The sequence below is a fragment of the Oncorhynchus gorbuscha genome, linkage group LG18 (assembly GCF_021184085.1).
Source record: "Oncorhynchus gorbuscha isolate QuinsamMale2020 ecotype Even-year linkage group LG18, OgorEven_v1.0, whole genome shotgun sequence".
Taxonomy (NCBI): Eukaryota; Metazoa; Chordata; class Actinopteri; order Salmoniformes; family Salmonidae; genus Oncorhynchus; species Oncorhynchus gorbuscha.
Window position 1 is genome coordinate 1112318 of NC_060190.1, and position 27185 is coordinate 1139502.

At 43.6% G+C, this 27185-nt stretch overlaps 1 protein-coding gene across 1 annotated transcript; it reads right to left on the bottom strand.

The window, feature by feature from the left end:
• Nucleotides 1-5403: 5403 nt before the first annotated feature.
• On the bottom strand, nt 5404-13482 carry LOC124002750 (zinc finger protein 501-like). Its single transcript, XM_046310468.1, has 2 exons — nt 12540-13482; nt 5404-6458 (listed from the first exon to the last, which is right to left on the bottom strand). Exons 1-2 carry the CDS (start codon nt 13042-13044, stop codon nt 5710-5712), a joined length of 1254 nt encoding a protein of 417 aa, XP_046166424.1. The 5' UTR covers nt 13045-13482; the 3' UTR covers nt 5404-5709.
• Nucleotides 13483-27185: the final 13703 nt, after the last annotated feature.

Sequence of the window (27185 nt, forward strand, 5' to 3'; positions counted from 1 at the left end):
TCTCCTCTTCAGTCAATGTGATATCTTTCTCCTCTTCAGTCAATGTGATATCTTTCTCCTCCTCTTCAGTCAATGTGATATCTTTCTCCTCCTCTTCAGTCAATGTGATATCTTTCTCCTCTTCAGTCAATGTGATATCTTTCTCCTCTTCAGTCAATGTGATATCTTTCTCTTCTTTTAATGTGATAGCTTTCTCTTCTTCTTTCAATGTGATATCTTTCTCTTCTTCAGTCAATGTGATATCTTTCTCCTCTTCTTTCAATGTGATAACATTCTCCTCTTCTTCATTCAATGTGATATCTTTCTCTTAATTTAATGTGATAGCTTTCTCTTCTTCATTCAATGTGATATCTGTCTCTTCTTTTAACGTGATAGCTTTCTCTTCTTCTTTCAATGTGATATCTTTCTCCTCTTCTTCTGTCACTCCAAAAGCTTCTTTATCTTCTTCTTTGACTGTGACAGTCATCTCCTTCTCTTCCTCTTTCACGAAAATGTTCAGTCCCAGAGCTTCTTTCTCCGACCAGCAGACCTCTTCTTTAGCAGGGGGGAAGTAGCTTATTGAGCTCATGGTCTGGGATGTTAGCTAGCTGATAAGCATTACTGAAAGGGAACGGGGGATACCTAGTCAGCTGTACAATTGAATGACTTCAACTGAAATGTGTCTTCCGTATTTAATCAACATCCACGGCTTCTGCGCCCGGGGAACAGTGGGTCAACTGTCTTGCTCAGGGGCAGAACTGCGATTAGCCTATAGTGCTAGTGCTATCTTAACCAGAGCTGACTAACAACGTCAATATGAAATGAATCAACGTTATACGCAGACAGCGTGTTTATAACTCTGAGGTTAATACCTATATAATGGTCCAAAGAGCTCCAATGTTTTGGTTTTATGTTTGCTAGTAAGCTACGGAGGTGGTTGAATCAGTAGCCATGTTTAAAAAGTAAGCACCCGGTCCACTAGATTATACGTCACGCAAGAAGCATCACTTTATTTTTATTTTTTTAACCTTTATTTAACTAGGCAAGTCAGTTAAGAAAAATTATTATTTTCAATGACGGCCTAGGAACAGTGGGTTAACTGCCTGTTCAGAGGCAGAACGACAAATTTGTACCTTGTCAGCTCGGGGTTTGAACTTTGAACTTGCAACCTTCCGGTTACTAGTCCAACGCTCTAACCACTAGGCTACCCTGCCGCCCCATCGCCATCTGCTGACTGGACTGAGTAACGCAGTGTAGGAAAAATATTCACTACATTGTTTATTCTGGCAAATAGTGTCATAAGAAGTCATTTCAAAACAACCAGATGACGTGTGTTCTCTTACTTCTTACAGATATGCTTTCCTCTATGCAGATTAGACCTGAAAGGGATTCAACAGAACAATTAGATATTCAGCTAACTTGCCTAATTATTGTGGAGGGGGATGTTTAAATATATTTTTCCTTATTATTATTGAGCCTTGTGAAGCTATCAATTACACTTTGTATGTTGTATCAATACACCCAGTCACAACAAAGATACAGGCGTCCTTCCTAACTCAACTGCCAGAGAGAAAGGATGGTGTAAATACCAAATATACACTGGAGTTACTTACCAAGATACACTGGAGTTACTTACCAATATACACTGGAGTTACTTACCAAGATACACTGGAGTTACTTACCAAGATACACTGGAGTTACTTACCAAGATACACTGGAGTTACTTACCAAGATACACTGGAGTTACTTACCAAGATACACTGGAGTTACTTACCAAGATACACTGGAGTTACTTACCAAGATACACTGGAGTTACTTACCAATATACACTGGAGTTACTTACCAAGATACACTGGAGTTACTTACCAAGATACACTGGAGTTACTTACCAAGATACACTGGAGTTACTTACCAATATACACTGGAGTTACTTACCAAGATACACTGGAGTTACTTACCAAGATACACTGGAGTTACTTACCAAGATACACTGAAGTTACTTACCAAGATACACTGGAGTTACTTACCAAGATACACTGGAGTTACTTACCAAGATACACTGGAGTTACTTACCAAGATACACTGGAGTTACTTACCAAGATACACTGGAGTTACTTACCAATATACACTGGAGTTACTTACCAAGATACACTGGAGTTACTTACCAAGATACACTGGAGTTACTTACCAATATACACTGGAGTTACTTACCAAGATACACTGGAGTTACTTACCAAGATACACTGGAGTTACTTACCAATATAACACTGGAGTTACTTACCAAGACAACATTGAATATTCCTGAGTGGCCTAGTTACAGTTTTGACTTAAATCGGCCTGAAAATCTATGGCAAGACTTGACAGAGCTTGAAGAATTTAAAAAATGATCATGTGCAAATATTGTACAATCCAGGTTTGCAAAGCTCTTAGAGACTTACCCAGAATAACTCACAGGTGTAATCGCTGCCAAAGGTGATTCTATCATTTATTGATTGAGGGGGTTGAATACTCGTCTAATCAAGACATTTATTGATTGAGGGGGTTGAATACTCGTCTAATCAAGACATTTATTGATTGAGGGGGTTGAATACTCGTCTAATCAAGACATTTATTTGTTTCTCTTCCACTTTGACATTACAGAGTATTTTGTTGAAAAACTAAAAAGACAAGTAAATAAATTATTATCCCACTTTGTAACACAACAAAATGTGGAAAATATCCAGGGGTGTGAATCCTTTCTGAAGACACTGTATGTGAGATGTAAAATCTCTTTCCACACTCTTCCCTGGTGATATTTCAGGTAAATATCTTTTGGGTGAAAGATATATTTCTCTGCTGTGTGGATTCTTTCAAGGCTTCTCTCCTGTGTGTGTCATCTCATGTGTTTTCAGGCTCCATAAGTCCATAATAAAATGATTTCTCTGGGAACATTGGAAAGTCTTCTCTCCTGTGTTTATTCTCTTATGTGATTTCAGGCCCCCTAATGGTTAAACTCTTTTTTACACTGGGAGTAGTGGTTTCGTCTAGCTGGTTTGGATGTCTCTGGCTGGGGTTTCACTGAGTCTGATCTTTCTCCTGCCAAAGACAAACAGGGTTTGTTTAGGCAGAAAGACCTGAATGGAAACTACATGATCCCTCCCGTAAATGTTTGCATTTGATGTGTTTTCTGAGTGAGGGGGATGCTGTAAATCAAGAGGCTTGCTGTAAATCAAGAGGCATGCTGTAAATCAAGAGGCTTGCTGTAAATCAGTGGAAGTGTTGAGTCCTCACCTCTAATGTTAGGATTCAGTCTTGTGTCAGTGGAAGTGTTGAGTCCTCACCTCTAATGTTAGGATTCAGTCTTGTGTCAGTGGAAGTGTTGAGTCCTTACCTCTAATGTTAGGATTCAGTCTTGTGTCAGTGGAAGTGTTGAGTCCTCATTCAGTCTTGTGTCTAATGTTAGGATTCAGTCTTGTGTCAGTGGAAGTGTTGAGTCCTCACCTCTAATGTTTGGATTCAGTCTTGTGTCAGTGGAAGTGTTGAGTCCTTACCTTTTGGTCTGATAATTTCCCAATGTTCTCCAAATTATTGTCTTTTAATTGCTACCATGGTCATGTGCTTTTTATATTTCATCTGTTAGAAACATTGACATCTTGGCCCAATCCACACGGGACCATTTGCACCCGTCTAAAGGGTTGACCCAACTCTGTATTTTTTTTCCAGAACAATCACATGATGCTATTTCATCTTGTTTATTTGTTTTAATCAATTTGATGTAAAAAGTATGATGTCACAAATGCCCATCTCCTCCCTTGGATTGAACCGTAGCCTCGTTGCATTACCTGGAGTACTAACCTAGAGTACTAACCTAGAGTACTAACCTGGAGTACTAACCTAGAGTACTAACCTGGAGTACTAACCTAGAGTACTAACCTAGAGTACTAACCTAGAGTACTAACCTGGAGTACTAACCTAGAGTACTAACCTAGAGTACTAACCTAGAGTACTAACCTAGAGTACTAACCCGGAGTACTAACCTAGAGTACTAACCTAGAGTACTAACCCAGAGTACTAACCTGGAGTACTAACCTAGAGTACTAACCTGGAGTACTAACCTGGAGTACCTAACCTAGAGTACTAACCTAGAGTAACCTAGAGTACTAACCTGGAGAGTACTAACCTAGAGTACTAACCTAGAGTACTAACCTGGAGTACTAACCTGGAGTACTAACCTGGAGTACTAACCTGGAGTACTAACCTGGAGTACTAACCTAGAGTACTAACCTGGAGTACTAACCTAGAGTACTAACCTGGAGTACTAACCTAGAGTACTAACCTGGAGTACTAACCTAGAGTACTAACCTAGAGTACTAACCTAGAGTACTAACCTGGAGTACTAACCTGGAGTACTAACCTAGAGTACTAACCTAGAGTACTAACCTGGAGTACTAACCTAGAGTACTAACCTAGAGTACTAACCTAGAGTACTAACCTAGAGTACTAACCTGTGGTCCATGGCGGTACTGCAGGTGATCAACTCATGTTTTTTTCTTAAGATTTTTTTTAACCAGTTGGGAGTGTGCAAAACATTAAGGACACCTTCCGAACTACATATTCTCTATCTCTTATATCTCCTCTACCCCTCCTCTACCCCCTATCTATCTCCATCTCCTCTACCCCTCAATCTATCTCCATCTCCTCTACACCCTCCATCTCCCTCTCCTCTACCCCTCCATCTATCTCCATCTCCTCTACCCCTTCATCTCCCTCTCCTCTACCCCTCCATCTATCTCCATCTCCTCTACCCCTCCATCTCCCTCTCCTCTACCCCTCCATCTATCTCCATCTCCTCTATCTCCTCTACCCCTCCATCTATCTCCATCTCCATCTATCTCCATCTCCTCTACCCCTCCATCTCCCTCTCCTCTACCCCTCCATCTATCTCCTCTACCCCTCCATCTCCCTCTCCTCTACCCCTCCATCTATCTCCATCTCCTCTACCCCTCCATCTCCCTCTCCTCTACCCCTCCATCTATCTCCATCTCCTCTACCCCTCCATCTATCTCCATCTCCTCTACCCCTCCATCTATCTCCATCTCCTCTATCTCCTCTACCCCTCCATCTCCCTCTCCTCTACCCCTCCATCTATCTCCTCTACCCCTCCATCTCCCTCTCCTCTACCCCTCCATCTCCTCTACCCCTCCATCTACCTCTCCTCTACCCCATGTATCTATCTCCATCTCCTATATCTCCTATATCTATCTCCATCTATCTCCAATCTCCTATATCTATCTCCAATCTCCTATATCTATCTCCATCTCCTATATCTCCTCCATCTATCTCCATCGCCTCTATTCCACCATCTCCTCTATCTCGTGTCGTAGTATACCCCTCTGTAGGACTCCAGGAATAACACACACAGATACACACAGAGTGTGAGTTTAAAATGGGCAATTTAATCACAGAGCATCGACATTCTTTCTGACATACTCCATATTCAGGGCATGTGTTGAAATAAAAAAACACGTTTATTTTTTAGTCTGATTTTTATAATTTGACTTCATATCTATTTCCACACTGGGAGCATTGATAATGTTTCTCTCAGGTGTGGACTTACATGCTCTTTCAGTTGCTTTAACCATGTAAGTTTAAATCCACAGTGGGAGCAGTGGTAAAGCTTCTCTACAGAGTGTATTATTCAGGCTCCCTAACCAGATAAAACTCTTGCAACACTGGGAGCGGTGATGAGGCTCATCCTGTGTGTGTCCTCTCATGTCTTTTCAGGTCCCCCAGCCGGGTATAACTCTTTACACACTGAGAGCATTGGAAAAGCTTCTCTCCTGAGTGTGTCCTCTTGTGTGATTTTAGGCACCATGATGAGGAAAATCTCATTTCACACTGGGAGCAGTGGTAAGGCTTCTCCCCTGTATGTATTCTCTCGTGTCTTTTCATGCTCCCAAACTCTGTAAAACTCTTTTCACACTGGGAACATTGGAAAGGTTTTTCACCTTTGTGTGTCCTCTCATGCCTTTTTAGGTTCACTAGCTGGGTAAATATCTTTTCACAGTATGAGCAGTGGTAGGGCTTCTCCCCTGTGTGTGTTCTCAAATGCCTTTTCAGGTTCCCTAACTGGATAAAAGTCTTTCCACACTGGGAACATCGGTAGGGCCTCTCTGCAGTGTGTATTCTTTTATGCTTTAGCAGGTCCCCTGATGAGAAAAAAGTATTTTCACAGTGGGAACAGTGGTAAGGTTTCTCTCTTGTGTGTGATCTCTCGTGTATTTTCAGGCTCCCTAATTGGGTAAAACTTTTATCACACTGGGAACATTGGAAAGGCTTTTCTCCTGTGTGTATTCTTTCATGTTCTTTTAGGTAACATAACCACTTAAAACTCTTTACACAGTGGGGACACTGGTGTGGTCTCACTGGTTTGGGCGTCTCTAGGTCTTGTTCCCCTGAAGTAGTCTTCCTGCTGTCAGAGTGAGAGTGTGGTCTCTCTCCTGCCAAAGACAAACAGTGTATTTAGGTAAATACTAAACAGGGACCTGAATAACACCTGCACATGATAAAACTGTATTCCTCTGAGGTTTAATGCAGAATAGATCCCTCAATAACCTAAGGTCAGCATTTTGGGTTGTTTAATACAAATCATTACATTTACATTACATTTAAGTCATTTAGCAGACGCTCTTATCCAGAGCGACTTACAAATTGGTGCATTCACCTTATGACATCCAGTGGAACAGTCACTTTACAATAGTGCATCTAAATCTTAAAGGGGGGAGGGAATACTTATCCTATCCTAGGTAATTGGTTGTCTTGATTCATCATTTGAAAAGTCAAGATTTCAACCAAATGTCACGAAATCAGACATTAGTTGCAATAATAAAGGACATAAAATGTGGAGAGATTTCAATCAGAACAGTCTGACATTTTAGTAATTTAGCTCTTCTTTTCACAAGACAGAGATGGCCGCCTCGCTTCACGTTCCTAGGAAACTATGCATTTTTTTACGTGTTATTTCTTACATTAGTACCCCAGGTCATCTTAGGTTTCATTACATACAGTCGAGAAGAACTACTGAATATAAGATCAGCGTCAACTCACCATCAGTACGACCAAGAATATGTTTTTCGCAACGCGGATCCTGTGTTCTGCCTTTCAAACAGGACAACGGAATGGATCCCATGCAGCGACCCAAAAAAACGACTCCGAAAAAGAGGGAAACGAGGCGGTCTTCTGGTCAGACTCCGGAGACGGGCACACCGTGCACCACTCCCTAGCATTCTTCTTGCCAATGTCCAGTCTCTTGACAACAAGGTTGATGAAATCCGAGCAAGGGTAGCATTCCAGAGGGACATCAGAGACTGTAACGTTCTTTGCTTCACGGAAACATGGCTCACTGGAGAGATGCTATCGGAGGCGGTGCAGCCAGCGGGTTTCTCCACGCATCGCGCCGACAGAAACAAACATTTTTCTGGTAAGAAGAGGGGCGGGGGCGTATGCCTTATGGCTAACGAGACATGGTGTGATGAAAGAAACATACAGGAACTCAAATCCTTCTGTTCACCTGATTTAGAATTCCTCACAATCAAATGTAGACCGCATTATCTACCAAGAGAATTCTCTTCGATTATAATCACAGCCGTATATATTCCCCCCCAAGCAGACACATCGATGGCTCTGAACGAACTTTATTTGACTCTTTGCAAACTGGAATCCATTTATCCGGAGGCTGCATTCATTGTATCTGGGGATTTTAACAAGGCTAATCTGAAAACAAGACTCCCTAAATTTTATCAGCATACCGATTGCACAACCAGGGGTGGAAAAACCTTGGATCATTGTTACTCTAACTTCCGCGACGCATATAAGGCCCTGCCCCGCCCTCCTTTCGGAAAAGCTGACCACGACTCCATCTTGTTGATCCCTGCCTACAGACAGAAACTAAAACAAGAGGCTCCCACGCTGAGGTCTGTCCAACGCTGGTCCGACTAAGCTGATTCCACACTCCAAGACTGCTTCCATCACGTGGACTGGGATATGTTTCGTATTGCGTCAGATAACAATATTGACAAATACGCTGATTCGGTGTGCGAGTTCATTAGAACGTGCGTTGAAGATGTCGTTCCCATAGCAACGATTAAAACATTCCCTAACCAGAAACCGTGGATTGATGGCAGCATTCGCGTGAAACTGAAAGGCGCGAACCACTGCTTTTAATCAGGGCAAGGTGACTGGTAACATGACCGAATACAAACAGTGCAGCTATTCCTCCGCAAGGCTATCAAACAAGCTAAGCGTCAGTACAGAGACAAAGTAGAATCTCAATTCAACGGCTCAGACACAAGAGGCATGTGGCAGGGTCTACAGTCAATCACGGACTACAAGAAGAAATCCAGCCCAGTCACGGACCAGGATGTCTTGCTCCCAGGCAGACTAAATAACTTTTTGCCCGCTTTGAGGACAATACAGTGCCACTGACACGGCCTGCAACGGAAACATGCGGACTCTCCTTCACTGCAGCCGAGGTGAGTAAGACATTTAGACGTGTTAACCCTCGCAAGGCTGCAGGCCCAGACGGCATCCCCAGCCGCGCCCTCAGAGCATGCGCAGACCAGCTGGCCGGTGTGTTTACGGACATATTCAATCAATCACTATACCAGTCTGCTGTTCCCACATGCTTCAAGAGGGCCACCATTGTTCCTGTTCCCAAGAAAGCTAAGGTAACTGAGCTAAAACGACTACCGCCCCGTAGCACTTCCGTCATTTCCGTCATCATGAAGTGCTTTGAGAGACTAGTCAAGGACCATATCACCTCCACCCTACCTGACACCCTAGACCCACTCCAATTTGCTTACCGCCCAAATAGGTCCACAGACGATGCAATCTCAACCACACTGCACACTGCCCTAACCCATCTGGACAAGAGGAATACCTATGTGAGAATGTTGTTCATCGACTACAGCTCGGCATTCAACACCATAGTACCCTCCAAGCTCGTCATCAAGCTCGAGACCCTGGGTCTCGACCCCGCCCTGTGCAACTGGGTACTGGACTTCCTGACGGGCCGCCCCAGGTGGTGAGGGTAGGCAACAACATCTCCACCCCGCTGATCCTCAACACTGGGGCCCCACAAGGGTGCATTCTGAGCCCTCCCGGTACTCCCTGTTCACCCACGACTGCGTGGCCACGCACGCCTCCAACTCAATCATCAAGTTTGCGGACGACACAACAGTGGTAGGCTTGATTACCAACAACGACGAGACGGCCTACAGGAAGGAGGTGAGGGCCCTCGGAGTGTGGTGTCAGGAAAATAACCTCACACTCAACGTCAACAAAACTAAGGAGATGATTGTGGACTTCAGGAAACAGCAGAGGGAACACCCCCCTATCCACATCGATGGAACAGTAGTGGAGAGGGTAGCAAGTTTTAAGTTCCTCGGCATACACATCACAGACAAACTGAATTGGACCACTCACACAGACAGCATCGTGAAGAAGGCGCAGCAGCGCCTCTTCAACCTCAGGAGGCTGAAGAAATTCGGCTTGTCACCAAAAGCACTCACAAACTTCTACAGATGCACAATCGAGAGCATCCTGGCGGGCTGTATCACCGCCTGGTACGGCAACTGCTCCGCCCTCAACCGTAAGGCTCTCCAGAGGGTAGTGAGGTCTGCACAACGCATCACCGGGGGCAAACTACCTGCCCTCCAGGACACCTACACCACCCGATGTTACAGGAAGGCCATAAAGATCATCAAGGACATCAACCACCCGAGCCACTGCCTGTTCACCCCGCTATCATCCAGAAGGCGAGGTCAGTACAGGTGCATCAAAGCTGGGACCGAGAGACTGAAAAACAGCTTCTATCTCAAGGCCATCAGACTGTTAAACAGCCACCTCTAACATTGAGTGGCTGCTGCCAACACACTGACACTGACTCAACTCCAGCCACTGTAATAATGGGAATTGATGGGAAATGTAAATATATCACTAGCCACTTTAAACAATCCTACCTTATATAATGTTACTTACCCTACATTATTCATCTCATATGCATACGTATATACTGTACTCTATATCATCGACTGCATCCTTATGTAATACATGTATCACTAGCCACTTTAACTATGCCACTTTGTTTACATACTCATCTCATATGTATATACTGTACTCCATACCATCTACTGTATCTTGCCTATGCTGCTCTGTACCATCACTCATTCATATATCCTTATGTACATATTCTATATCCCCTTACACTGTGTATAAGACAGTAGTTTTGGAATTGTTAGTTAGATTACTTGTTGGTTATTACTGCATTGTCAGAACTAGAAGCACAAGCATTTCGCTACACTCGCATTAACATCTGCTAACCATGTGTATGTGACAAATAACATTTGATTTGATTTGACTTGCCTCCCTATACCTTATAGCTGAAATATTAAGGACATAATTAAGGACCATGTGTCTCCCTATACCTTATAGCTGAAATATTAAGGACCTAATAAAGGTCTGTGTGTCTCGCTTATAGCTGAAATATTAAGGACCTAATTAAGGACTATGTGTCTCCCTATACCTTATAGCTGAAATATTAAGGACCTAATTAAGGACTATGTGTCTCCCTATACCTTATAGCTTAAATATTAAGGACCTAACACAGGACTATGTGTCTCCCTTATAGCTGAAATATTAAGGACCTATCACAGGACTATGTGTCTCCCTATACCTTATAGCTGAAATATTAAGGACCTAACACAGGACTATGTGTCTCCCTATACTTTATAGCTGAAATATTAAGGACCTAATTAAGGACTATGTGTCTCCCTATACCTTATAGCTGAAATATTAAGGACCTAATAAAGGACTGTGTGTCTCGCTTATAGCTGAAATATTAAGGACCTATCACAGGACTATGTGTCTCCCTATACTTTATAGCTGAAATATTAAGGACCTAATTAAGGACTATGTGTCTCCCTATACCTTATAGCTGAAATATTAAGGACCTAATTAAGGACTACGTGTCTCCCTATACCTTATAGCTGAAATATTAAGGACCTATTAATGAAATATTAAGGACCTAATTAAGGACTACGTGTCTCCCTATACCTTATAGCTGAAATATTAAGGACCTAATTAAGGACTACGTGTCTCCCTATACCTTATAGCTGAAATATTAAGGACCTAATTAAGGACTACGTGTCTCCCTATACCTTATAGCTGAAATATTAAGGACCTATTAATGAAATATTAAGGACCTAATTAAGGACTATGTGTCTCCCTTATAGCTGAAATATTAAGGACCTAATTAAGGACTACGTGTCTCCCTATACCTTATAGCTGAAATATTAAGGACCTAATTAAGGACTACGTGTCTCCCTATACCTTATAGTATAACTAATGGAGATCCATAATAAACCCCAGGAAGAGTAGCCGCTGCCTTGGCAGGAACTAATGGGGATCCATAATAAACCCCAGGAAGAGTAGCTGCTGCCTTGGCAGGAACTAATGGGGATCCATAATAAACCCCAGGAAGAGTAGCCGCTGCCTTGGCAGGAACTAATGGGGATCCATAATATATCCCAGGAAGAGTAGCTGCTGCCTTGGTAGGAACTAATGGGGATCCATAATATATCCCAGGAAGAGTAGCCGCTGCCTTGGCAGGAACTAATGGGGATCCATAATAAACCCCAGGAAGAGTAGCTGCTGCCTTGGCAGGAACTAATGGGGATCCATAATAAACCCCAGGAAGAGTAGCCGCTGCCTTGGCAGGAACTAATGGGGATCCATAATATATCCCAGGAAGAGTAGCCGCTGCCTTGGTAGGAACTAATGGGGATCCATAATAACCCCAGGAAGAGTAGCTGCTGCCTTGGCAGGAACTAATGGGGATCCATAATAAACCCCAGGAAGAGTAGCCGCTGCCTTGGCAGGAACTAATGGGGATCCATAATATATCCCAGGAAGAGTAGCCGCTGCCTTGGTAGGAACTAATGGGGATCCATAATAACCCCAGGAAGAGTAGCTGCTGCCTTGGCAGGAACTAATGGGGATCCATAATATATCCCAGGAAGAGTAGCTTCTGCCTGGGCAGCAGCAAATGGGGATCCATAATATATCCCAGGAAGAGTAGCTTCTGCCTGGGCAGCAGCAAATGGGGACCCCCAATTAAATAAAAATACATAACAGCACTTACAGTAGACCGGGGAAACTCTGGCAAATATTTTTCGAACTGACTTGTTGGAAAGGTGCCATCCTATGACGGTGCCATGTTGAAAGTCACTGAGCTCTTCAATAAGGCCATTCTACTCCCAACAGTTGTCTACGGAGATTGCATGGCGGTGTGGTCGATTTTATACACCTGTCAGCAACAGGTGTGGCTGAAATAGCTGAATCCACTCATTTGAAATGGTGTCCACATACCTTTGTATATGATAGTATATTATTAAACATACTTTACAAACATGGGTATTTTGGAGACACACTTCCTCTCTGCTTACCTCGTGTCAAAATAAAAGTCCCCCACAAGTTATTCATTTTTTTGTGCGCATCTGCAGGACAAAAGAAGCTATACTTACTGGTGTTAATCAGATCTTTTTCAGTCTCCTCCTCCTCTCTCACTCCCAAAACGTCTTCCTCCTCCTCTTTTAGTGAGATAGCCTCCTCTTCCACACTAGAAGGTTCTTCCTCTTCCTTTTTTATTCTGAAATCTTCTACCCACTCCTCTTCCACTGTGACAGCCTCTATCCCCTCTTCCTCTTCCACTGTGACAGCCTCTATCCCCTCTTCCACTGTGACAGCCTCTATCCCCTCTTCCTTTTCCACTGTGACAGCCTCTATCCCCTCTTCCTCTTCCACTGTGACAGCCTCTATCCCCTCTTCCTCTTCCACTGTGACAGCCTCTATCCCCTCTTCCACTCCAAATGTAACATGATCTTCCTCCTTTATCGTTCTGGAAGCTTCTTCCTCCCCTTTCACTGTAATATCCTCCTCTTTCACGACAATGTTCAGCCCCAGAGCTTCTCTCTCCGCCCAGCAGACATCATCTTCTTTAGCAGGGGAGGAGTAGTTTAGTGAGCTCATGGTTGGGGTTGTTAGCTAGTTTGCATTAGCGACTAGCTTAGTGCTAGGCTGAGTAACAATTTCAACAAATTGAACAAGCAAATTACTTTTAAGTTAACTGGTATATACTTTAACAGGATTGTGTTTAAAAATAACTTCAATGTTTCGGTTTTATGTTGGCTAGCAAGCTGCCGAAGGGGTTTTGAATCGGTAGCTTTGTTGTTGTTGTTGTTGTTGAAGATGTGTCCCGTCCACTAGATTAGACGTCACCCAAGAAGCGCCACCTGAAAGACTCACATCGCCTGCTGCTGACTAGTGGGTAACGGAGTTTAGAAACAAACGAAAACAAATGTAATAAAAATGTACAGACAATATTTCCAGACTTAGACCTGAAAATGAGTATGTACATTATAAACTAGAATAGTAATTGTTTAAAAAAAAAACCTAGCTAAACCAATGTTGACAATATAATCTCAATTGGCTTCCATGAGAGTGCAGCACTAATTACATAGGTCCATTATTTTCAACACTTACTGTTGTGAAGGGTTATGGCCCCCCTACATACATGACTCTAATTGCCTCCAATTACCAAAGGCCACACCCCTTTCCTCCACACCTGTTCCCACTCCCTTAATCACCTCTCCTCTACATTTTTCACTCCTGTTTCCCCATATAAGCATAATGATTATTCCTGAGCACTAGTAATCTGTCATGATTGGTGTTGCCATAGTAATCTGTCATGCTTGGTGTTGCCATAGTAATCTGCCACGCTTGGTGTTGCCATAGTAATCTGCCACGCTTGGTGTTGCCATAGTAATCCGTCACTCTTGGTGTTGCCATAGTAATGTGCCACGCTTGGTGTTGCCATAGTAATCCGTCATGCTTGTTGACGTCATAGTAATAGTTAATGCTTAGTGTTGCCATAGTATTGGGTCATGCTTGATTATGCCATAGTAATGTGTCATACCCCATAATGAGGACCTAAAAAAACAGGTTTTTCGGCAAATTTTAAAACAACATAAATACCTTATTTATTCAGTATTCAGAACCTTTGCTATGAGACTCACAACTGAGCTCAGGTGCATCCTGTTTCCATTGATCATCCTTGAGATGTTTCTACAACTTGATTGGATTCCACCTGTGGTAAATTGAATTGATTGGACATGATTTGGAAAGACACACCCGTGTCTATATAAGGTCCCACAGTTGACAGTTCAGCAAAAAAAAAAAGAACAAGCCATGAGGTCGAGGGGAAGTGTTGAAGCACAGATGTGGGGAAGGGTAACAACAACAAAACCAAGCCATGAGGTCGAGGGGAAGTGTTGAAGCACAGATGTGGGGAAGGGTAACAACAACAAAACCAAGCCATGAGGTCGAGGGGAAGTGTTGAAGCACAGATGTGGGGGGTAACAACAACAAAACCAAGCCATGAGGTCGAGGGGAAGTGTTGAAGCACAGATGTGGGGAAGGGTAACAACAACAAAACCAAGCCATGAGGTCGAGGGGAAGTGTTGAAGCACAGATGTGGGGAAGGGTAACAACAACAAAACCAAGCCATGAGGTCGAGGGGAAGTGTTGAAGCACAGATGTCGAGGTCGAGGGGAAGGTAACAACAACAAAACCAAGCCATGAGGTCGAGGGGTGTTGAAGCACAGATGTGGGGAAGGGTAACAACAACAAAAAATGTCTGCAGCATTGAAGGTCCTTAAGAACAAAGTGGCCTTCATCATTCTTAAATGGAAGACGTTTGGAACCACCAAGACTTCCTAGAGCCGAGAACATCGTCAGATCTGTATAATTGGACTCTGATTGAGCTTTTCTAGTATTAGTAGCCATTTTATAAGTTCAACATTTGCAAAACAACCAGTTTTCAAAGTTTCTGATTTTTGCAATGTTACGTAGATGGAAAAAAAGCTGTCCTTGAAACAGTCTTGATTTGTTTGTCAAAGAGAGATCAGGGTGTGTATCTTTGTCAAATAAGCACCAATCGGGGTCAAACAAAGCTAGCTAGAGAGCCAATATTCTTATAATTTTTGTCCAAAAGGAAAAGGCATGCTGTCGCACAAGGTTAATCATTGGCTGGCTAGCTAGTTCAAAGATACAGTCGATCAAAACAGAGATGCTTCTTCTAGGTCCCAAGAAACAAAGAGATCTTCTGTTGAATCTGACAATTAATCTTAATGGTTGTACAGTCGTCTCAAATAAAACTGTGAAGGACCTCGGCGTTACTCTGGACCCTGATCTCTCTTTTGAAGAACATATCAAGACCATTTCGAGGACAGCTTTTTTCCATCTACGTAATATTGCAAAAAATCAGACAATTTCTGTCCAAATATGATGCAGAAAAATTAATCCATTCATCCAGGTTAGACTACTGCACTACTTTCCGGCTACCCGGATAAAGCACTAAAACTGCTGCTCCAGTTTCAACTGTTCTGCCTGCGGCTATGTAACCCTGACCTGTTCACCGGACGTGCTCCCTGTCCCAGACCTGCTGTTTTCAACTCTCTAGAGACCGCAGGAGCGGTAGAGATACTCTCAATGATCGGCTATGGAGCCCTGACCTGTTCACGGGACGTGCTACCTGTCCCAGGCTGTTTTCAACTCTCTAGAGACAGCAGGAGCGGTAGAGATACTCTCAATGATAGGCTATGAAAAGCCAACGGACATTTACTCCTGAGGTGCTGACTTGCTGCCTCGACAACCACTGTGATTATTATTATTTAACCCTGCTGGTCATTTATGAACATTTGAACATCAGGTCTGGGGAGAACCAAGGGCTATATCTGTTCCTGGTTCTAAATTTCTTGAAAGGGGCATGTTTCTTTAAGATGGTTAGGAAGGCATTTAAAAAAAAAAATATCCAGGCATCCTCTACTGACGGGATGAGATCAATATCCTTCCAGGATACCCCGGCCAGGTCGATTAGAAAGGCCTGCTCGCTGAAGTGTTTCAGGGAGCGTTTGACAGTGATGAGTGGAGGTCGTTTGACCGCTGACCCATTACGGATGCAGGCAATGAGGCAGTGATCGCTGAGATCTTGGTTGAAGACAGCAGAGGTGTATTTAGAGGGCAAGTTGGTTAGGATGATATCTATGAGGGTGCCTGTGTTTAAGGCTTTGGGGAGGTACCTGGTAGGTTCATTGATAATTTGTGTGAGATTGAGGGCATCAAGTTTAGATTGTAGGATGGCTGGGGTGTTAAGCATGTTCCAGTTTAGGTCGCCTAGCAGCACGAGCTCTGAAGATAGATGGGGGGCAATCAGTTCACATATGGTGTCCAGAGCACAGCTGGGGGCAGAGGGTGGTCTATAGCAGGCGGCAACGGTGAGAGACTTGTTTTTAGAGAGGTGGATTTTTAAAAGTAGAAGTTCAAATTGTTTGGGTACAGACCTGGATAGTAGGACAGAACTCTGCAGGCTATCTTTGCAGTAGATTGCAACACCGCCCCCTTTGGCAGTTCTATCTTGTCTGAAAATGTCGGAGTTTGGAATTAAAATTTCAGAATATTTGGTGGTCTTCCTAAACCAGGATTCACAAACCAGGATTCAGACACAGCTAGAACATCCGGGTTGGCAGAGTGTGCTAAAGCAGTGAATAGAACAAACTTAGGGAGGAGGCTTCTAATGTTAACATGCATGAAACCAAGGCTATTACGGTTACAGAAATCGTCAAAAGAGAGCGCCTGGGGAATAGGAGTGGAGCTAGGCACTGCAGGGCCTGGATTCACCTCTACATCGCCAGAGGAACAGAGGAGGAGTAGAATAAGGGTACGGCTAAAAGCAATAAGAATTGGTCGTCTGGAACAGAGAGTAAAAGGAGGTTTCTGGGGGCGATAAAATAGCATCAATGTATAATGTACAGACAAAGGTATGGTAGGATGTGAATACAGTGGAGGTAAACCTAGGTATTGAGTGATGAAGAGAGAGATATTGTCTCTAGAAACATCATTGAAACCAGGAGATGTCATTGCATGTGTGGGTGGTGGAACTAATAGGTGGATAAGGTATAGTGAGCAGGACTAGAGGCTCTACAGTGAAATAAGCCAATAAACACTAACCAGAACAGCAATCGACAAGGCATATTGACATTAAGGAGAGGCATGCTTAGTCGAGTGATCCAAAGGGTCCGGTGAGTGGAGAGGTTGGTTGGGGGTCACGGCGATTTTGACAGCTAGCCAGGCCATCGGTAGCAAGCTAGCATAGGATGGAGGTCTGCTATTAGCCACCTCTTGCATTCCGTCAGGAGATTAGTGGGGTTCCGTGTGGTAGAGGGGATTAATCCAAATCACACAACAACAACAAAAATAAAAACAATAGATATTAGCTAGAGGCCCAAGAAGAAAACATAATAATAATACAAATAAATAAATAAATGGTCTGATTGTCTATTCAGATAGCAGCCGATAAGACAGCTAACGTTTAGCAGGCCGCAGATGGGCGTTCAGGTAACGTCGCGACGGAGGAGCCAGCTGGATAACTCCCTTGGGTAGATAACGTCGGCAGTCCAGTTGTGAAGGCCCGGTGGGGCTCCGCGTAGGCAGTAAAACGGGTCCGGATAGGTGACTGCAGCCCAGGAGTGATTGATGGAACTCAGGAGTGATTGACGGAGCTGGCTATCTCCGGAATAATTTATGTTTGCTCCGGAATCGATGAAAGCCGATAGTCACACGGATAGCAGCTAGCTAGCTGTGAGATCCAGGTATGAATGTCCAGAGAGCGATTGAAATCCAGGAACATGGAGAGAAAATTGGTCCGGTATGTTCCGCTCCGAGCCGCGCTGCGCCGAACAAAACTGGCTAGATTTTCGAGCTGATGACCACAAACCGTGGTTAGCTGAATACTAACGATTTGCCAGTAAAGAAGCTAACTAGCTTCTGAACTAGCTTCTGATTAGCTTCTGGATTAGCTTCTGGGCCAGCCTCTGGCTAGTTTCTGGCTAGCTTCTTGGAGTTTCTGGCTAGCTTCTTGGAGGATTACAGATTTGAGGTAAATAATACTTTTTTATAAATATAAATTGGTGAGGCGGGTTGCAGGAGAGTGTTTTGAAGATGAGTTTATGGAAAATTAAAAAATGTATGTGAAAAAAAAAAAAGTTGTAAATATATATATATACATGGGACATGACAAGACGAGGACAAAAGACGTCTGAACTGCTATGCCATCTTGGTCTAATTCTAAATTGAACGAGTGGAAATACAAAATCGATCGTGCTATATGGACCTTTTAGGATATGAAAAAAGGATTTTATTTTACAAAACAACACTTCATGTTATCTCTGCGACCCTTTGGATGTTAAATCAGAGCAAGATTTCAGAATGTAAGAACACATTTCAGAATGTAAGAACACATTTCAGAATGTAAGAACACATTTCCCCTTCAGATGTGAATCTATCAAACCTATCGCAGGTGAAAAAAAGTGTTTTGTTGTTAGGAGCTCTCCTCAAACAGTAGCATGGCATTATTTTGCAGTAATAGCTACTGTAAATTGGACAGTGCAGTTATATTAACAAGAATTTAAGCTTTCAGTCGATATAAGACACTTTTATGTACCGGCATTTGTTGTTTCTCTCAAATCTGCGATCGTGACACAAGGCGCTGATTTACAACTGTCCCGTTAACGGGACGCCGATCCCTAAGAAGTTTTAATAACAAATTATTATTTACAATGACGGCCTACCAAAAGGCCTTCTTCTTCTGGATGTGGGCTGGGATTAAAAATAAATTAAATAAAAATATAGGACAAAACACATCACGACAAGAGAGACACAACAAAACTACATAGAGACCTAAGAACAACATAGCAAGGCAGCAGCACATGACAACACAGCATGGTAGCAACACCACATGACAGCAACATGGTAGTAGCACAAAACATGGTACAAACACTATTGGGCACAGAGAACAGCACATAGGTAAGAAGGTAGAGACAACAATACATCACGCGAAGCAGCCACAACTGTCAATAAGAGTGTCTATAATTGAGTCTTTGAATGAAGAGATGGAGATAAAACTGTCCAGTTTGAGTGTTTCTTGCAGCTTGTTCCCATCGCTAGCTGCAGTGAACTGAAAAGAGGAGCGACCCAGGGATGTGTGTGCTTTGGGGACCTTTAACAGAATGTGACTGGCAGAATGGGTGTTGTATGTGGAGGATGAGGGCTGCAGTAGTTATCTTAGATAGGGGTGAGTGAGGTCTAAGAGGGTTTTTATAAATAAGCATCAACCAGTGGGTCTTGCGACGGGTATACAGAGATGACCAGTTTACAGAGGAGTATAGAGTGCAGTGATGTGTCCTATAAGGAGCATGGTGGCAAATCTGATGGCCGAATGGTAAAAAACATCTAGCCGCTTGAGAGTGCCCTTACCTGTCGATCTATAAATTATGTCTCTGTAATCTAGCATGGGTAGGATGGTCATCTGAATCAGGGTTAGTTTGGCAGCTGGGGTGAAATAGGAGCGATTACAATAGACGAAACCAAGTCTAGATTTAACCTTAGCCTGTAGCTTTGATATGTGCTGAGAAAAGGAAAGTGTACCGTCTAGCCATACTCCCAAGTACTTGTATGAGGTGACTACCTCAAGCTCTAAACCCTCAGAGTTTGTAATCACACCAGTGGGGAGAGGGACATTCTTCTTACCAAACCACATGACCTTTGTTTTGGAGGTGTTCAGAACAAGGTTAAGGGCAGAGAAAGCTTGTTGGACTTTAAGAAAGATTTGTTGTAGAGTGTTTAACCCAAAATCCGGGGAGGGGCCAGCTGAGTATAAGACTATCATCTGCATATAAATGGGTGAGAGAGCATTCTACTGCCTGAGCTTTGTTGTTGATGTAAATTGAGAAGAGTGTGGGGCCTAGGATTGAGCCTTGGGGTACTCCCTTGGTGACAGGCAGTGACAGAGACAGCAGATGTTCTGACTTTATACACTGCACTCTTTGAGAGCAGTAGTTAGCAAACCAGGCCAAAGACCCCTCAGAGACACCCAATACTCCTTAGCCAGCCCACAAGAATGGAATGGTCTACCGTATCAAAAGCTTTGGCCAGTCAATAGAAATAGCAGCACAACATTGCTTAGAATCGAGGGCAATGGTGACATCATTTAGAACCTTTAAAGTTGCAGTAACATATTCATAACCTGAGAGGAAAACAGATTGCATGGTGTAACAATACATCATGTAGATGTATATAATGAACAGACTAGGTCTATACTGCTCCTACATGGTGTAACAATATATCATGTAGATGTATATAATGATCTATTGGTGTTCCACATTAAAACATTTTCAAACACAATATTTTGCATCAATCAAATCCTTTTTACAATCAACACCTGAGTTTTCTCTGACATGGTGGAATAGTACTAATGGGAATATTCACGAGGTCGTGAATGTTTTTCATGTCAACAACTTAATGTCATCAGAACTACGTCATCACCTTTTAGCTTGATGAATCGTACACAAATGAATGACACGACACAACTACATTCAAGAGATTAAGGTTAAAACAAAGAAATGCAACTTCCAATGAATCTACTTCATTGTTTACATTTTGAAATATCATAAACTGAACATCTAAGGGTTGATACCATCCAATCAATCAAAGTTCCTAATCAAAACAAAATGTTAATATCAGATTTTCTATATATGATCGTGGTCTCGATAAGTGGTCACGATAAAAATGTATAAAAAGTAGACCTATTATTTTTTTCCAAAAGCTTTCATACATACAATTTGGTTTTGTGTGGCATAAAGAAAAACACATTCTCAATCAAAAACATAAGTCAGAACACAGCCTCTCTATTCTCTCATGTGATTTCAGGTCCTCTGACTGGGAAAATGTCTTTCCACATTGAGAGCAGTGGTATGTCTTCTCCTCCTGTGTATGTATTCTTTCGTGCTTATTCAGATGCCTTAACCGGGTAAAACTATTTTCACACTGGGAGCAGTGGTAGGCCTTATCCCCTCCTGTGTGTGTCCTCTCATGCTGGTTCAGGTTTCCTAACTGGGTAAAACTCTTTCCACACAAGGAGCACTGGTAGGGCTTTTCACATGTGTGTATCCCTAACTGGGTAAAACTATTTTTACAGTGAGAACAGTGATATGGCTTCTCTCCTGTGTGCACCCTCTCATGCGATCTCAGGTGCCATAAACTGATAAATATTTTTCTACACTGGGAGCCCGTGGTAGGGCTTCTCCGCTGAGTGTGTTTTCTCGTGTTTTTTCAGGCTCCCTGAATGGGTAAAACTCTTTCCACATTGGGAACAGTGATGAGGCTTCACTCCAGAGTGTATTCGCTCATGTATTTTCAGGTAACATAAACGGGTAAAACTCTTGCCACACTGGAAGCAGTGGTGAGGATTTTCTCCTGTGTGTATTCTCTTATGTCGTTTCAGGCTGTCTATCTGGCAAAACCTCTTCCCAAAGTCTGAGCGGTGGTTAGGCTTTTCTCCTGTGTGTGTTCTCCCATGCTCTTTTAGTGTCCATAACCTCTTAAAACTCTTTCCACAATGGGAGGTGGGGTGTTGTCGTCCCGCTGGTTTGGGCGTCTCTGGGTCTGGTTCCCCTGAAGGACTCTTCCCGCTGTCAGAGTGAGAGTCTGGCCTCTCTCCTGCCAAAGACAAACAGAGTATTTGGTTAAACAGCCCTAACTGAAACCACCACATGATTAAACTATGAGGTTTAATCCAGACTAGATCCCTCATAAAATGGTACATTTGGATCTTGAATGCTGAATGGTTGATAGCTGTTAGTTAATCACGATGATCCACAGGTAATGCCTGTTGACAGTTCCATTCTACACATCCACTGTCCCATCAGCCGGGCCAGGCAATTTATAAACTAAGCTCCACTCTGAAAAAATATTTTGACATTATTACCCCTTAGCTTCTAGTCTCCAACTCAATCATCAAGTTTACTGACAACACAACAGTGGTAGACCTGATTACCAGTAACAATGAGACAGCTTAAAGGAGGTGGTGAGGGGCCCTGGCGGAGTGGTGCCAGGAATATAACCTCTCCCTCAACGTCAACAAGGAGCTCACAGCTTAAAGGAGGTGGTGAGGGACTGCTGCCCTATGTACATAGTCATTGAACACTGGTCACTTTAATAATATTTACATAGTGTTTTACCCACTTCATATGTATATACTGTATTCTAGTTATGGCTCATCCTATATAACTACTGCTGTACCCACCGTACAACCACCCAATACTCCACCCTGTACTCTAGTTATGGCTCATCCTATATAACTAACGCTGTACAACCACCCAGTACTCCACCCTGTACTCTAGTTATGGCTCATCCTATATACCTAACGCTGTACCCACCTTACAACCACCCAGTACTCCACTCTGTATTCTAGTTATGGCTCATCCTATATAACTACTGCTGTACCCACCGTACAACCACCCAGTACTCCACTCTGTATTCTAGTTATGGCTCATCCTATATAACTAACGCTGTACAACCACCCAGTACTCCACTCTGTACTCTAGTTATGGCTCATCCTATATACCTAACGCTGTACCCACCTTACAACCACCCAGTACTCCACCCTGTACTCTAGTTATGGCTCATCCTATATACCTAACGCTGTACCCACCTTACAACCACCCAGTACTCCACCCTGTACTCTAGTTATGGCTCATCCTATATAACTAACGCTGTACAACCACCCAGTACTCCACCCTATATTCTAGTTATGGCTCATCCTATATAACTAACGCTGTACAACCACCCAGTACTCCACCCTGTACTCTAGTTATGGCTCATCCTATATAACTAACTCTGTACAACCACCCAGTACTCCACCCTATATTCTAGTTATGGCTCATCCTATATAACTACTGCTGTACCCACCGTACAACCACCCAGTACTCCACTCTGTATTCTAGTTATGGCTCATCCTTTATAACTAACGCTGTAATCCTTTATAACTAACGCTCCTATGTTGAACATAATAAACGGCTCTCTATCCACTGGGGATGTGTACCAAACTCACTAAAAGTGGCAGTAATAAAGCCTCTCTTGAAAAAGCCAAACCTTGACCCAGAAAATATAAAAAACTATCGGCCTATATCGAATCTTCCATTCCTCTCAAAGATTTTAGAGAAGGCTGTTGCGCAGCAACTCACTGCCTTCCTGAAGACAAACAATGTATACGAAATGCTTCAGTCTGGTTTTAGACCCCATCATAGCACTGAGACGGCACTTGTGAAGGTGGTAAATGACATTTTGATGGCATCGGACCGAGGCTCTGCATCTGTCCTCGTGCTCCTAGACCTTAGTGCTGCTTTTGATACCATCGATCACCACATTCTTTTGGAGAGATTGGAAACCCAAATTGGTCTACACGGACATGTTCTGGCCTGGTTTAGGTCTTATCTGTCGGAAAGATATCAGTTTGTCTCTGTGAATGGTTTGTCCTCTGACAAATCAACTGTACATTTCGGTGTTCCTCAAGGTTCTGTTTTAGGACCACTATTGTTTTCACTATATATTTTACCTCTTGGGGATGTTATTCGAAAACATAATGTAAACTTTCACTGCTATGCGGATGACACACAGCTGTACATTTCAATGAAACACGGTGAAGCACCAAAATTGCCCTCGCTAGAAGCATGTGTTTCAGACATAAGGAAGTGGATGGCTGCAAACTTTCTACTATTAAACTCGGACAAAACAGAGATGCTTGTTCTAGGTCCCAAGAAACAAAGAGATCTTCTGTTGAATCTGACAATTAATCTTAATGGTTGTACAGTCGTCTCAAATAAAACTGTGAAGGACCTCGGCGTTACTCTGGACCCTGATCTCTCTTTTGAAGAACATATCAAGACCATTTCGAGGACAGCTTTTTTCCATCTACGTAACATTGCAAAAATCAGAAACTTTCTGTCCAAAAATGATGCAGAAAAATTAATCCATGCTTTTGTCACTTCTAGGTTAGACTACTGCAATGCTCTATTTTCCGGCTACCCGGATAAAGCACTAAATAAACTTCAGTTAGTGCTAAATACGGCTGCTAGAATCCTGACTAGAACCAAAAAATTTGATCATATTACTCCAGTGCTAGCCTCTCTACACTGGCTTCCTGTCAAAGCAAGGGCTGATTTCAAGGTTTTACTGCTAACCTACAAAGCATTACATGGGCTTGCTCCTACCTACCTCTCTGATTTGGTCCTGCCGTACATACCTACACGTACGCTACGGTCACAAGACGCAGGCCTCCTAATTGTCCCTAGAATTTCTAAGCAAACAGCTGGAGGCAGGGCTTTCTCCTATAGAGCTCCATTTTTATGGAACGGTCTGCCTACCCATGTCAGAGACGCAAACTCGGTCTCAACCTTTAAGTCTTTACTGAAGACTCATCTCTTCAGTGGGTCATATGATTGAGTGTAGTCTGGCCCAGGAGTGGGAAGGTGAACGGAAAGGCTCTGGAGCAACGAACCGCCCTTGCTGTCTCTGCCTGGCCGGTTCCCCTTTTTCCACTGGGATTCTCTGCCTCTAACCCTGTTACGGGGGCTGAGTCACTGGCTTGCTGGGGCTCTCTCGTGCCGTCCCTGGGGGGGTGCGTCACCTGGGTGGGTTGATTCACTGTTGTGGTCGGCCTGTCTGGGTTTCCTCCCCCCCCTTGGGTTGTACCGTGTCGGAGATCTTTGTGGGCTATACTCGGCCTTGTCTCAGGATGGTAAGTTGGTGGTTGAAGATTTCCCTCTAGTGGTGTGGGGGCTGTGCTTTGGCAAAGTGGGTGGGGTTATATCCTTCCTGTTTGGCCCTGTCCGGGGGTGTCCTCGGATGGGGCCACAGTGTCTCCTGACCCCTCCTGTCTCAGCCTCCAGTATTTATGCTGCAGTAGTTTATGTGTCGGGGGGCTAGGGTCAGTTTGTTTATCTGGAGTACTTCTCCTGTCCTATTCGGTGTCCTGTGTAAATCTAAGTGTGCGTTCTCTAATTCTCTCCTTCTCTCTTTCTTTCTCTCTCTCGGAGGACCTGAGCCCTAGGACCATGCCCCAGGACTACCTGACATGATGACTCCTTGCTGTCCCCAGTCCACCTGGCCATGCTGCTGCTCCAGTTTCAACTGTCCTGGGCCCTAGGACCATGTCCCAGGACTACCTGACATGAGGACTCCTTGCTGTCCCCAGTCCACCTGGCCATGCTCCTGCTCCAGTTTCAACTGTTCTGCCTTACTATTATTCAACCATGCTGGTCATTTATGAACATTTGAACATCTTGGCCACGTTCTGTTATAATCTCCACCCGGCACAGCCAGAAGAGGACTGGCCACCCCACATATGCTCTCTCTAATTCTCTCTTTCTTTCTCTCTCTCGGAGGACCTGAGCCCTAGGACCGTACCCCAGGACTACCTGACATGATGGCTCCTTGCTGTCCCCAGTCCACCTGACTGTGCTGCTGCTCCAGTTTCAACTGTTCTGCCTTATTATTATTTGACCATGCTGGTCATTTATGAACATTTGAACATCTTGGTCATGTTCTGTTATAATCTCTACCCGGCACAGCCAGAAGAGGACTGGCCACCCCACATAGCCCGGTTCCTCTCTAGGTTTCTTCCTAGGTTTTGGCCTTTCTAGGGAGTTTTTCCTAGCCACCGTGCTTTTACACCTGCATTGTTTGCTGTTTGGGGTTTTAGGCTGGGCTTCTGTACAGCACTTTGAGATATCAGCTGATGTACGAAGGGCTATATAAATAAATTTGATTTGATTTGATTTGTACCCACCTTACAACCACCCAGTACTCCACCCTGTATTCTAGTTATGGCTCATCCTATATAACTAACGCTGTACAACCACCCAGTACTCCACTCTGTATTCTAGTTATGGCTCATCCTTTATAACTAACGCTGTACCCACCATACAACCACCCAGTACTCCACCCTGTACTCTAGTTATGGCTCATCCTATATAACTAACGCTGTACAACCACCCAGTACTCCACCCTGTATTCTAGTTATGGCTCATCCTATATAACTAACGCTGTACCCACCATTTCTTTCTTCAAATATTTTGGATGTGTGTATTGTTTGGTATTAAGTTTTGCTAGGTATTACTGCACTGTTGGAGCTGGAAACATAAGCATTTCGCACATGGGATAACATCTGCAAATATGTATATGCAACCAATAAAATGTGTGTAGAATATGCCCTTTTAAAGACACACAGTTCAACAACAGCAGCGTTTGTGCCCATGTTTTTAAGACAGTACTCACTGGTGTTCATTAAATCTCCAGTCTCCTCTAATGTGACAATCTCCCCCTCCTTCAATTCCAAAACTTCTTTGTCAGTCATCCTCCCCCTCCTCCTTTCACTACAAAAACCGCATCCTCCTCTTTCACTCTGAAAGCCTCTTCCACTGAAACGTCTACTGAAACACCCTCATCCTCTACTTCTTGTTTAACAGCCTCCTCTCCACTTTCACGAGAGCTTCTTCCTCCGCCCAGCCTCCTCTTCTTTCACTGACATGTCTACTGAAACAGCCTCCTCTCCACTTTCACGAGAGCTTCTTCCTCCACCCAGCCTCCTCTTCTTTCACTGACATGTCTACTGAAACAGCCTCCTCTCCACTTTCACGAGAGCTTCTTCCTCCGCCCAGCCTCCTCTTCTTTCACTGACATGTCTACTGAAACAGCCTCCTCTCCACTTTCACGAGAGCTTCTTCCTCCGCCCAGCCTCCTCTTCTTTCACTGACATGTCTACGAAAACAGCCTCCTCTCCGCTTTCACGAGAGCTTCTTCCTCCGCCCAGCCTCCTCTTCTTTCACTGACATGTCTACTGAAACAGCCTCCTCTCCACTTTCACGAGAGCTTCTTCCTCCGCCCAGCCTCCTCTTCTTTCACTGACATGTCTACTGAAACAGCCTCCTCTCCACTTTCACGAGAGCTTCTTCCTCCGCCCAGCCTCCTCTTCTTTAGCAGGGTGCAAGTAACTCAGTGAAGTCATGGTCGTGGATGTCACTTAGCTAGCTAGTTAGAATTGGCGACTAGCCTAGTGCTACTGCCAATGTAACAAGCCAGCCAGCTGACCTACAACAACAGCGTACATATGACAGTAAATGGGGTAACTAGTAGATACGACAGAAGTGGGTTTAAAGTTCAAACACAGCGGATAACCGTCACTGAAAGTGTCTAAAGGGCTCAAATGTTTCGGCTAT

Excerpts from the sequence above, each read along its gene's own strand:
- LOC124002750 (XM_046310468.1), bottom strand. The coding sequence starts at position 13,044 with ATGAGCTCACTAAACTACTCCTCCCCTGCTAAAGAAGATGATGTCTGC. Across the intron at positions 6,459-12,539 it reads AAAAGATCTGATTAACACCA|GAGAGAGACCACACTCTCAC; the intron begins GTAAGTATAGCT and ends TGTCTTTGGCAG.